Below are 14492 nucleotides of genomic sequence, written 5' to 3' on the forward strand. Positions count from 1 at the left end.
GACAAGAAACCCGGGCCTTGGTACGACAGATGTGGGTTTTGTTTTCAAAATGACCACCCATCTGAAAATGTAGCCATTCTGATCAAAATGTTCATGTCGTGTAAACATCAAGTATAATATTTTCCCCCAAACACCCACATCCACCCCACCTCAACAGGAACGCAATGTATGTCACAGTATTGTTTGTCAGTAAAGTTAACCGTAACTACAAATGATTTTCGGCAAACATTGATTACAAATTTAATTCATGTTTTCGTGTGTTTAAATAATAATTTTGCAAGCCATTTAATTATACCGATTAATAAATACTGTTAGTGCTTAAAAAAATAACCCAAATGACCAATGTTTTATTTCTGGGTTTCTTGTTTGGCTTATTGTTATTTTATTAATAAGTATTACTAGCTACTAAAATGTTTATCTGACACTATTGACTAACAAGGTCATGTACAACAGGCTTCTAGAGATAATAATGTTAAAGTCACCTGGAAATAGATTTTTTTTTTCTTTCAAACATAAGAGTATATGCTTACGAACAATAAAACCATTTTTTTAGTAATTGTTTGTTTATATGTTTAAAAAATATATAAAGTTGTTTGAGGGGCTGACTCCGCCTACCCCTTTTGTGACGTCAATCGAGGCAGACTTTGCCTGAAATGCGAGGTAAACACACGTGCAAAGTACATGTACGTCCAAGTCGTGAGTTGGTACATTTCAAAAAGTGTTTTTCTGCATTCAGCAGCAATACACCTGGTCGGTATTGCCGGAAAAAAACGATGTTTTTTTTTTTTTAAACGTACAAACTCACGACTTGGTCCGTACATGTACTTTGCAATTGTGTTTACTCTACGCATTACAGTCAAAGTCTACCTCGATTGACGTCACGAACAGCACCCACTCGGGTCGGGGTCTACTCTTAAATTTGTAAATAACATAAGAACTGATTTTTTAAAACCTTAGTTAACTGTTTATTCACATTCCACTCATCAAAACACATATTAGTGACAAAAGCTTTATTTTGAAAAAATACCACTTCCAGGTGACTTTAATGATATGAAGCATATGGAGACATCTTACTACATGTACATCACATTTTCTTATTGCGAGTGCCGTCATCGAAATAAACACTATAATACTACGTTCACAAAATCAATGACTATGCAATAAAATGGAATCACAATTTTGATGACAATTTCCAAAATAATAAATAATTCATTCTGTAGGTCCCTAGTGAAGCGAAGGATTCTCAGAAAAGTGATCTTAAAATGAGTTGGAATTGGGAAAAAAAGGGGTTGACCCTGATTTGAACCAACGACATTCAGATTAAAGTACATTACAAGCGCTCTACCAACTGAGCTGTCTAGTAGGCCTAGTTCAGGGTATTTTTATTTGGAGGGAGAATAACTTGGCAGGCCCTGAGGCTGGGACCCCCCCCCCCCTAAATGTATCAAATAAAATCTAACAAAACAGAAGATACAAGTTAAATAGCCAACCAATAACATCACCTTTGCTGTAAAAAGCTGTGAGATTTCTAAGTATTAATTCGTGTGTTGTGGTTTACTTCGCACTGCATTTTGTTATGCTACGCGAGTTAGTGGATGCACCAACGAGTCAAGCGCACACATTATTTTTATGGAGTCCTATACATAGCGCCCTCAAGAGCTTTCAAAACAATTACACAAGCATTGTCTGGGTTAAATAACGTGAGGTGAGTGTGTTTATGTTTACTTCCGTATTTTTTTCTATCAAACGTCATTATTGGAATACAACATCATGACAAATCCAAACAATTCAGAGGACGCAGTTGTCCTCGTAAACGTAGTTTTAGCAGAACATAATGTGAGTAAGATCATAGAGTAAGTAAGATCAAAATCAACATGATGATCAACCCTAGCCGGAGGGTTACGAAGCAAACGCAATGTGTGCAGGGCGAAATGGTTAAAAACGTACAATTTCGACAGCTGGTCAGCAGATTTGCTCCATTTTTACCACTTTTGAAAATCAATAAAAACCACAAGGGAACCTGACTGGGTAAATTTTGAAATGATTTTTTGGGTTGAACAAAGAATTGACTAGAGTGGGATTCGAACCAACAACCTCCGGATTAACGTGCCGGCACTCTACCAACTGAGCTATCTAGCCCTATATTGGCGGTGTCCCTATTTTGTCAATATCTTTGTTCGGGGGTGCCAGTCAGAAGCCATACAACCGTTAACTGCCGTGTAGCCAGGGATCACACCCAAATTACGATACAACCTGGGAAGCGGCAGCCAGGGGATCACCTTAAGGGGATGCAACTTTTTGTTTCATGACACAAATTCTAGGAACACGAACTTGATCCTCAATGTCTAATGAATCCTACAATATCACTCAAAACACCATTGAGGAAATATTTTGAAGAAAAAATACAAAAACTTACCAGATCCCTGAGCGAAAGAGTAAAAAATAGCTCGGGTTGAGAATTCGAATCTGAGGGGGGGGGCGGAGCTTCGGCCGTGTGTGCACGTCACCGGGGTCAACGACTCAGCACTGCGTGTGGTGCATTGTGTATCCCGTTAACTGTGCAGCCGTAGTCTTGGTTCCAAGACCATTCATTGATGTTGCGCAGTCACACACAACCAACGTTCCGATCTATGCACGGCAAAAACTGTACACGCTTGTTATATTCGACGTTAGCGGGCGCTCTGTTTCTCTGATTTCCGCATCTCACCGCGTGTACAAGACTACGGCTGCACAGTTGCAGGGATACAGAATGCACCACACGCAGCGCTGAGTCCGTGACGTGCACACACGGCCGAAGCTCCGCCCCCCTCAGATTATACTCAATCCCCAGCCCTTCTCAACGCCCCCTACCCTTATACTCACGCCCCCCCACCCTTATACTCAATGCCCACCCCAACACTTATACTCACGCCCCCCCATACTCGTACTCGATGCCCACCCCAACCCTTATACTCAACACCCCCAACCCTTATACTCAACACCCCCTACCCTTATACTCAACACCCCCTACCCTTATACTCAACACCCCCTACCCTTATACTCAACACCCCTACCCTTATACTCAACACCCCCTACCCTTATACTCAACACCCCCTACCCTTCTACTCAACACCCCCCTACCCTTATACTCAACACCCCCCTACCCTTATACTCAACACCCCCTACCCTTATACTCAACACCCCCTACCCTTATACTCAACACCCCCCTACCCTTATACTCAACACCCCCCTACCCTTATACTCAACACCCCCTACCCTTATACTAAACACCCCCCTACCCTTATACTAAACACCCCCCTACCCTTATACTAAACACCCCCCTACCCTTATACTAAACACCCCCCTACCCTTATACTCAACACCCCTACCCTTATACTCAACACCCCCCTACCCTTATACTCAACACCCCCCTACCCTTATACTCAACACCCCCCTACCCTTATACTCAACACCCCTACCCTTATACTCAACACCCCCCTACCCTTATACTCAACACCCCCCTACCCTTATACTCAACACCCCCCTACCCTTATACTCAACCCCCCCCTACCCTTATACTCAACACCCCCCTACCCTTATACTCAACACCCCCTACCCTTATACTCAACACCCCCCTACCCTTATACTCAACACCCCCCTACCCTTATACTCAACACCCCCCTACCCTTATACTCAACACCCCCTACCCTTATACTCAACACCCCTACCTTTATACTCAATGCGCCCCCCCCTACCCTTATACTCAACGCCCCCCCTCCCTACCCTGTGAAAATTTGAACTCAATTGGTTGTCAAGTTTGCGAGAAAATAATGGGAGAAAAAACACCCTTGTCAGACGCTTGATTTCGGGACCTCAAAATCAAATACGGAGGTCTAGTAAAAAATATCAAATATCTCGGTAGAAAATAATTTGTTTTTCTTTTAAATAGGATGGAGCCGTTTCTCACTATGTTTTATACTTAATCAGCATCTCTCCATTGAACAGTACCTAGTGCCTTTAATACTTGTATAATCATGTTTATTGACAAAGAACTTCCCCACACTTTGGCCTTGAGAGGAAAATCTACAAGTTCCCAAAATGTCAATTATATAGAAAGAATATGTACATAAGACCGAAAAATATCCGAAAAAGGCTACTACATAACAATTATGTAAACAGAAAACAATACATAAGACTTTGTCATATTTATTTCTTACACAATGTGGTCAGGCCAAGCAAACAAATAATCTAGTTTCTCGTCACAGACATCAGATTAAAGGGTATATGTACTTTTTTGTAACACACAACACCATGTCCACAGATTTAGTTAAACTTACACAGTCAGAATTAAAGGAAAGGTACACAATTGGTAAATACTCGAAACCATAGAGCTATATATATTGACTAGAGTGCTTACACGCACTAAGGTTTTGAAGCCGTGTGGGCGCATCCATGTTTATGTACAAACCAATACAAAAGCTTGAAATTTTGTACGGCTATTTGCATGATAGTGCATTTGTTCTTTTTATGTGCCATCGAAGCAAAAATGCAGTAAATGTGAACGCACAATCTGCTGATCAGCGCACAAACTGCGAGCGTCATGTGCGTCATGATTAAAAGGCTTTTTTTTAGTACGGCAATCAAGTCGAAGTTACGGTTTTCGTAGCGCGGACGTACGCGAGTGGACAGTTGGGTACATAAGCGCACACGCCGAATGTAAAATAAAAAAAAATAAAAATTCACGCAACACATCAAACATGTCTGCGCACAGGGTGGCTTCAAAACGCAGAGCAAGTTAGCGGTCTAGTCAATATATATAGCTCTATGCTCGAAACAAATATAATTTTAACTTAAAAACTGACTTGGTAACAAACATTAGAGAGCTGTTGATAGTAAAACATTGTGGGAAATGACTCCATCTGAAGTAACGTAGTTTTTGAGAAAGAGGTTATTTCTCACTAAAATAGTAAAAGACTTCTAGCTAGAAGTCTTTTATTTTTATCTGAAAGCTCACAATTTCGTCTGACAAGGGTGTGTTTTCTTTTCTTGCAATTTCGATGACCAATTGAGCCCAAATTTTCACAGGCTTGTTATTTTTATGGTTATGATGGGATACACCAAGTGAGAAGACTGGTCTTTGACAATTACCAAACATGTACCTTCCCTTTAAAGATAGTACTAGTAGAAATCTTTTCTAAAAATATTACTCACTTGGGTGCTGTAGCTTTTGAGAAATGAGTAAAGCAATGCCACAAAAGTAATTTTGTCTCAGTTTTAGCATGTAAAAACATTATAACCAGTTAAGGTAATTTATGGTGTAAAATACCATAACTACGTTTTTAAGTGCTAAAATAATTTTCTTGTGACTTGTTTTACTCATTTTTAATAAACTACAGCACACCAGTAAGTAATATTTTAAGGCTAGCTTTCTACTAACATTATCTTCAAACCGTCTAAGTTTAAAATGTAAATTTAAGAACATTAAAAAAGGTACCCAAATCCTTTAAGCAAAGCACAAAAGAATGGACATTTCCAAGTCATTTGATCATTAAAATGATAGTCTTTGTACACAGTCTGTAATAAGTGGCGTGTAAAGGAGTGTACTTGCTCATGTCAAAGGCTCTAGGGGGAATACACCTTCTTGGATTTCAAATACGGGAAAAAGACGCAGAGAGTAACAAGTTTTTTTTCCCTCCTCTTCTCTCTCACTTATGAAACAGCCATCTGAACATGATACCATGGTGATAACGAATGGCACTTAAGAATACAATTTCCCATCCCCTTTTCCTTGTTTAAGGGTCCGTATACTGAACTGGCTATAATGAGCACGGAAGGACTTATGCAACTGCATCAATGAGCCTTCTCTATAAATTCTACATGCGGCACTAGACGCTAGTCAGAGGAGCGTTGAGTGTGTTTGCGGATGGTGCGGAGTTTGATTGAGCTCTTCGACTTTCTACTTCTTGAGTTTGTCTGCTTAATTTGAGCAGGTATTTAGTTGAAATGGAGATTAAGACGGGAGATCCTTCTCAGCGTATCCAGGTGGCTACTGCTAAGAGGATACAGAAGTATCAACAACTTCAAGGTACAGCCAAAAATTAATTATTTGATTGTAAACAAATTATGTATTCCATCATTTTAAAGTTTGTTTAAAGACACTGGACACCTTTGGTAATTGGCACAATGTGTTGCACTATCAACAACTTTCCATTGCTCGTAATGCCAACAATTATGTTGAGTAATTACCAAGTGTCCAGTGCCTTTAAAGACACTGGACACTATTTGTTAATAGTCAAAGACTAGTGTTCTCACTTGGTGTATCTCAACATAGTTGCATAGAATAACAAACCTGTGAAAATTTGAACTCAATTAGTCATCGACATGGCAAGATAATCATGGGGGAAAAGCACCCTTGTCGCACAAAGTTGTGTGCTTTCAGATGCTTGATTTCGAGATCTCAAAATCTAATTCTGAGGACTCGAAATCAAGTTGTTGGAAAATTACTTCTTTCTCGAAAACTACGTTTCTTCAGAGGGAGCCATTTCTCACAATGTCTTATAATATCAACAGCTCTCTATTGCTCATTACCAAGTTAGTTTTTATGCTAACAAATATTTTTGAGTAATTCCCAATAAAAGACTGCCGCTGTAAAAAAAACCACCCGTATTCACTGTGCCTAACATCGCACGACACGATGCCCCCGTACACTATCCGCATGCGGAGGCCGTTAGGCCGACAGCCTTGTAGGGTCTGTGTTGAAGCCACTGACCTCATTACTATAATAAGGGAAGAGTTCCGACGGTCAGCTTATTACCATAATGCCCGCGAAAGACGAGACATGTTTACATCACACACCACTGCACTGTATTACTCAGTACTGTCCTGAGCTTTATGGAAACAAAATCACAGACATATTAATTGCAATATGCGTCATCAACCGCCATCAAGTAATGAGGATTAAGTTCCTCATTACTTAGTGCGAAAATATACCCTGTGGTGCATGGATTTTACGTCACATTCAACCTACTTGACAGAACAGCATTGTATTGTGCACATATTCGGCTTGCGTACTTTAATACTACTTAGTGTAGTATTCTGTGTTGTCCATGTGTTTACATCAATGATCATGCCTACTGCATTGGCTTTGAGGTTTCAAAAGTGAAGCGGAAATTATATATTTTTAACTATTGTAATGACTCTGTAAATTTACCTTCGGGTACAAAGTTTGTAAATTTAAATAAAATTCAAATTCAAATAAGGTCGCTTTATGAAAAGTTTTAAAAGATTTGCAAAAAATTTAATTTATTTTAAGTTTGTAGGTCACGCTTTGATATATTCAAACCGTATTGAGTAATAAAATAAAAGTTCTTTTCAAAAACACTTCCAACAATACTTTCTGTAACTGCTAATTCAAATAAATCAATTTGAGCTTGTTAAGCCAGGGTTGCCCCAAAAAACAAGTTTGAGTAAATTTGATGACGGTAGGGTTTAACCCATTGGGTGATTTGACACGGAATGATCCTTTAACAGATTGAGTTGTGTTAGCAACTCTTGTTGATTCTGTTATATTCAACTGTTTGAGTTTTGTTCTGTTTTTGGTTGAACCCCCAAAACAATTTTAATAACATGTGAACTTATTTTGATTTTGATCTTGTTAGTTGACATACTTAATAAACTGAAAATAATGTTGGCATATTATTCCCTGATTACAGGTAAAGAAGTTGGAGAGTTCCCTTTCTGGGACATTGTTGCAGTTGGTGCAGGGGATAGAACCCAGAAGGTGGCGCTTGAGCTACAACTACAAGAGAAATTAGCACTAGAACAACTGCCTCTTGGCGTAGATTACTGTGTGATTGCTGATCCGGGTGCAGAAAAAATAGGTACAAAAATCTTTGTTTTTTTGTTTTTATAATGTTTAATGGCACTGGAAACTTTTGGTTATAATTCAAAATAATTATTTGCATAAAAAACTTACTTGGTAATGAGCAATGGAGAGTTGGTGATGGTATAAAATATTGTGAGAAACTGCTCTCTCTAAAGTAACATAAATTTTGAGGAGGTAATTTTTCACTCAAATAATAAAAGATTTCACGCCTGAAGCCTTTTATTAAACATCTAAAAGCACACAAATTTGTGCAACAAGAGTTTTTTCTCTTTCATTTTTCTCTTGCAAATGTGATGACCAATTGGGTCCAACATTTCATAGTTTGTTATTTTATGCTTATGTTTGGATACACCAAGTGAGAATACTGGTCTTTGACAAGGTGTCCAGTGCCTTTAAATGATATTGTCAGTGGCGCCATGAAACAAAAGATGGAGAGTTTTATTTTGAGAAAACAAAATGTTGAACTTGGTGATATTTTGTGTGGTTCATTTAATATGGTTTGCAGGAATATTTTGCGATCCATTAGGTCTGTAAAATAGACAAGACAAATATTTGGAAGTGCTTTGGTGTATACTCAAATTAGTTTTGGAGTAATAAAATAAACATGTCACTTCATAAAACTTAATTTGGTGAGTTCATGCAAGCGGCATGTATGAAAACATTTTGGAAGTTTTACGACGTGTGCAATGGGTGCAACCATAGAATGAAAAACCCACTGGGATACTTAGAATTATGTTTTTGCTTTGGAAATTATAAAATCTGATCTTAATCTTTGATATGGGTGTGAACAGTTACGATTGCTGCACAATGCACAAAGAAAAGAGTGCATATATACATAACTTTACACATTTATATTAGTTCAAGAGTCAGTATTTTTTTAACAGTTCTCAAAGCCAGTCTTGACATAATGTGCCATGTGTTCAATTAACCCCCACATGATTATTTAAAATGCTTAACTCGTTTAGGAATTTGAATTATCAAAACCTTTTCCAAGCTTAAAAATGGGTACAAGTTCAAACTTTTGAGGCAAAAATTAATTAAAGATCGGATAAGGAGGTTGGTGGCATAACTGATGATTTAATCTTTATAAATCCCCATAATGTCCATTTCAGTTCCTCCACTTGCACTTCAGTCTGATCGTTTTTGTAATTTGGGTTTTGACTTTCTTTAAATTGATATGAGAAGTAAATGTGATGTAAGGCTTTGTTTTAATTTTTGACATAAGCTGAAGGGCATGAGATTTGGCTCATGTTTGTTTGTGACAATTAACATTTAAAACAGAATTTCAAGTTTTAGTAAACAAGTAAACAGTAAGTACTGTGGTGCAAAGTTTGAAATGTGATTATTCAAATCTGTCTATCACTGATACAGGTGATGGAGGATCCCTACTGGTAATTCTGCAATGTCTTAAAGAAACATATCGAGACAAGTTGACAACGAAGAAGGTCTTAGTCATGCCGACAGGTGGATACAGCCAACGTCTTCCAAGTGCCAGCCTCCTGGGGAAGCTTTTCCTTGATGTACCTATTGGTGATCCTTCCTTACAGATGTTTGACATTAAATTAGCTCTGACCATCGACTACCCAGCGAAGATGACTGCAGGAATCTTCCTGGTGGCTGCAGACTGTTTTGAACTTTATGACGACGAAGATTCTCCAGAATGGTCATTCAGCTCACCTGGAGTAACAGCTCTTGGGCACCCCTCACCACTCAGCATCGGCACAGGACATGGTGTGTTCCTCCTCCCATCCAGGCAGGGCCCAAGACCTTCAGTTGAGGTTGTATCAGCGCTGAAGTTCCTGCACAAGCAGTCTGAGGAGAAGTTATGCAAAGAAGGGGCACTCTTGCCGAAAGAGTTCTGCAATGGCGTCGGCACAGACACTGACATGGTCCTCACAGACAGTTGCTATTACATGGACTTTACAACAGCCTTAAAATTGCGGGATCTGTACTATGATGAATCTCCCTTGCGCTGTGAGATTGATGGTTACGGCGATATCTTGCAGCCCCTTGGTTCTCAAGCTTCCACGGATTACATCAGTAATACTGCAAACAAGACTAAAGTAACCGCAAATCTCACAAGCATGCGACACAAGATATATGACATCCTCCAGGGTACTCCTCTCAATGTTGCCGTCATGCAGCACTCGCACTTCTACCACATTGGGACCACCAATGAATACCTCGACCACATCTGCAACAAGACACCTCTAGCTAAAGAACTTGGCTTCCTACGCTACACACCAAGTGATCCAGAGGCTCTGCAAAGTGAGCCTGCGAAATCTCCTACCGGCCAGGAGGAGGTTGAATGGGCATGCGTCATGAACTCCGTCTGCCCAGAAGGCTCTCAGATCCACGACAGGTGTGTGGTAGAGTACTCTGTTTTCAAATCACCAGTGAATGTTGAGAGTAACAGCATTGTCAGCAACTGCTGCGTTGGAGCTGCACCTGATGGCAACCTCATCAAGATTCCCGGAAGCACCTTCCTATACACCGCTTGCGTCTCAAATGGTACAGCCAAGAAAGAGTTTGTCACTGTTGCTTTCGGCATCGAAGACAACATGAAGAAAGTTGTGCAAGCCAACTGCATAGCAGAGTTGTCTATATTCGGAAGGTCCTTTGAGGCAATTTGTGGGACTAGTCTAGAGCAAGTTGAAGGTCTTCTGTTTCCACAGAAGACGCCTCGGGATCTGTGGCATGCCAAGTTGTTTGAGCCATCTTCCACAATGGAAGATGCCTTTGCCTCTACCATGGACCTGGTAGACAAAATGACTAATGTATCACTGTGGGAACCAACAGCAAGTGACTGGGAAAGTCGACTTTCAATGGCAGACCTTATTCAGAGCAAGGATATCTTTGGCTTGCTAGACTACAAGCGTAAGGTGTTAAAGGATAGTAAAACCTAAAGATCTAAAAACTCACAGGTTTTGAAAAAAAAAATATTTCACATAAAACATCTTTAAAGCATATCCACAGTATTTGTTGTTTGTTAAGCACCAGTATTTGCACTTTATGTTGTCCCAACATTTGTACATGAAATAATAATTTGTGATTTTTGTCAACATTGAAATTCATACAGGAATAAATACAAATATGAATAGTAGACTTGTGTAAAACCTCTTTTAAGGGAGTGTTGGCTCTAAAAAGGGCCGGTGTGGTCTTGACTTGTCAAACAGTATACATGTATACTGCTCGTCTTCATGTAGTCATTGGAGACCCAAGAAAATAGTGGCACAAATCCTTGCATGTTTTCACTGTTTCAATAAGGACTTTTTGGAGTCTCGCAAGATCTTAACTCATTTCTCAAAAGTCATTGTGTGTCAAGCAGAAATTTATTTTAAGGGAGATTCCCACTGTGACAATAGTTGTAACTTCATTGTTTTTATCAGTCTCACCGATGGTGTACCACATTATGAACTGGAGCAGTACAAAAATGTTCGCATTTAGATTTATGTTTGTCTCTTGTAGGCTTTCATATTCAAACAAATTTCTTCAAATAAGATCTGCTTTGACCCCTAGTATTCAACAATAAAAACTAGGCAACAATTAATATTTGTAAAGTTTTGACTGCTAAAAAAAAAATATATATATAAACAAGTTATAGGTGTTGGCTAGTGCACTCACACTGTCAATATGAAACTGCTAAAATTTACACTTTTTGCAGAAAAAGTTGTTGGTGATGACATGAATCCCTACTCACTGTGAATGTACAGAATGTAATATAATATACCTGAAGAAGTATCAGCTTTGTTAGTTATCAAGTTTATTGGGAAAAAATGATAAATCATATAGCATTACTTTCAGTAGACTTGCGTTAAAGGCAGTGGACACTATTATTACTCAAAACAATTATGAGCATAAAACCTTACTTGGTAAAAAGTAATGAGGAGAGGTTGATAGTATAAAACATTGTGAGAAACGGCTCCCTCTGAAGTGACGTAGTTTTCGAGAAAGAAGTAATTTTCGACGAATTTGATTTCGAGACCTCAGATTTAGAATTGAGGTCTCGAAATCAAGCATCTGAAAGCACACAACTTCGTGTGAAAAGGGTGTTTTTTTTCTTTCATTATTATCTCGCAACTTCGACGACCAATTGAGCTCAAATTTTCACAGGTTTGTTATTTTATACATATGTTCAGATACACCAAGTGAGAAGACTGGTCTTTGACAATTACCAATAGTGTCCAGTGTCTTTAATCCATTGTACATGCTAAAATAATTTTCATCTCACTGAGACAAATAGAAATGTTGTTAAATTGTTTTACTCATTTCTAAAAAACTACAGCACCACAGCAAGTTTGAAAGTTTCATTGTAAGTTCAATGTAAATCTGTGGGCGTTTTTGTTTTGTGTTGTACAAAAAGTACCCGAACCCTTTAAAATGGTAATATAACCACTGTATTGAAATGCACTTTGTCAATATGCAGCCAGGCTCATGTATAAAACATTATTTAATGGAACCAAAATTGTTGTATTCAGCTCCCTATGGTAACGCTTATTAAAGGGTCTATGTAACTTTTGTAGGAAAAAACCCACAATGTCCACAGATTTACACTAAACTTACACAGTTTGAAGATAATGATAGTAGAAAGCTTCCCTGAAAATATTACATGCTGAGGTGCTGTAGTTTTTGGGAAATGAGTAAAACAATGTCATGAAAATAGTTTTCGTCTCATGAGCAGAGTAAAAAATTATTGTAATCATTTACAAAGGTATTTCCATGACATTTTTTTACTCATTTCTCAAAAACTACAGCACCTCAGTAATATTTGAAGGGAAGCTTTCCACTATCATTATCTTCAAACCCTGTAAGTTTAATGTAAATCTATGGACATTTTGAAAAAGTACCCAAATCCTTCAAGAAACGTCTGACTTTTGTGAAGATTTGTATGTTAAATGTAACAAGATTGAACTGGGTTAAAAATGGTTTCAGAGGCGTTTTTTGTGTGTTTTTAATGTTGCTATCTTTGTATTAAACACAAGTAATTTATTAGAACTGAACGTGACTGCGAATGTGAGGATTTCACTAACCGAGAAATTCACAAAACTAACCTACATGTATTGTGAACTATGACATCCATCTATATGTACAATGATATTTTATGTGGTTATCAACAAACTAATATGTGTATATTATTTCACAATACCTGTTTGTTGTATAAGCATGTATCCTTTTCATATAGCCATAGAAAAATGGAAAGCAGCTTCTGAAAATTTCTTCAGCTTTTCAGGTAAAATTTTTAAACAACTCAAGACCCCACCGATAACTTTCACAGAAGTGGATCTATGAAATTCATACAAAAAGCATTCAGATGCCTTCTTCCTGGGCCCCATTTTCATATAGCTGCTTAAATTTTGTGCTTAGTAAAAGGTAGCAGGATACCAGTCGAAAATGGTGCATGTAATAAGGTATTTTTGCTGATAACCTTATTCTAGTAAGCATTATTGTGTTGTGCTTACAACTACTTTTTGTGCTTATAAGCAGCTGTATTGAATTGGGCCCTGTTTACTAAAAGGCTTGAACATTGATGCAAAATGTTTTGTTTATGATTAAAGGGTGGTGTAATGGATTATATTAATATTTATTTTGCATGAATTATCAGAGAGCTTTAAATGTATTTGTTCAAACTTATAAATGTAAATGGTGAAGGTAATAACACTTTTAAGTGTTATTAAAATATTATTAATAAACACAATGTACTACTTTCAAACATGAATGTGTTGTCTACACTTTGTGGTCTCAATATATTTATGTAGGAATTATATATTATTTTTACAATTCCAGGTTGGCTCTTGTTATAATGAATTCCTTGGACTTTTTGGGGGACTTTTCAAATGGAACTTTATGGCTTCAAAACAATCTTAAAACAATATACAAATAATTGAGCTCTTTCTTTGAATTTTCCAAATCAGATTCTAAGAAAATCAAATCCTCACAGCAGCAGCATTACCAATGAAATATTTTCTTGGACAGTTTGGGAAAGAACTGACGTATGGAGATTGAAAACATACAAAGTGTATAAATTGAGGACTGGTTTACTCCAGAGGAAATCTGAGAAAATCAGAATCCAAGAAAATGAAACCCTCACAGACGACAGTATTACATAATTATGAAATATTTTATTGGGCAGTTTGGTGCAATCAACTGACTTAAAGTAGATTGAGGACTGGTTTACTCCAGGGGAAATATGAGAAAATTAGAATCTAAGAAAGTAAAACCCTCACAGACGACAGTATTACATAGGAACTATTTTCTTGGGCAGTTTGGTGCAATCAACTGACTTGAAGTAGTAGATTGGGGACTGGTTTACTCCAGAGGAAATCTGAGAAAATCAGAATCCAAGAAAGTAAAACCCTCACAGACGACAGTATTACATAGGAACTATTTTATTGGGCAGTTTGGTGCAATCAACTGACTTGAAGTAGTAGATTGGGGACTGGTTTACTCCAGAGGAAATCTGAGAAAATCAGAATCCAAGAAAGTAAAACCCTCACAGACGACAGCATTACATATGAACTATTTTCTTGGGCAGTTTGGTGCAATCAACTGACTTGAAGTAGTAGATTGGGGACTGGTTTACTCCAGGGGAAATCTGAGAAAATTAGAATCTAAGAAACTCAAATCCTCA

General features: G+C 38.0%; 1 protein-coding gene across 1 annotated transcript; it reads left to right on the plus strand.

Annotated features, from left to right (window-relative positions):
* The first annotated feature begins 1686 nt into the window (after positions 1 to 1686).
* LOC117293967 (fucose-1-phosphate guanylyltransferase-like) lies at positions 1687 to 11748 on the plus strand. Its single transcript, XM_033776480.1, has 4 exons — positions 1687 to 1705; positions 5777 to 6064; positions 7692 to 7859; positions 9236 to 11748. The coding sequence occupies exons 2-4, from the start codon at positions 5983 to 5985 to the stop codon at positions 10768 to 10770; spliced, it is 1785 nt and encodes a 594-aa protein (XP_033632371.1). The 5' UTR covers positions 1687 to 1705; positions 5777 to 5982; the 3' UTR covers positions 10771 to 11748.
* Positions 11749 to 14492: the final 2744 nt, after the last annotated feature.

This window comes from Asterias rubens, chromosome 8, assembly GCF_902459465.1.
Source record: "Asterias rubens chromosome 8, eAstRub1.3, whole genome shotgun sequence".
Lineage (NCBI taxonomy): Eukaryota > Metazoa > Echinodermata > Asteroidea > Forcipulatida > Asteriidae > Asterias > Asterias rubens.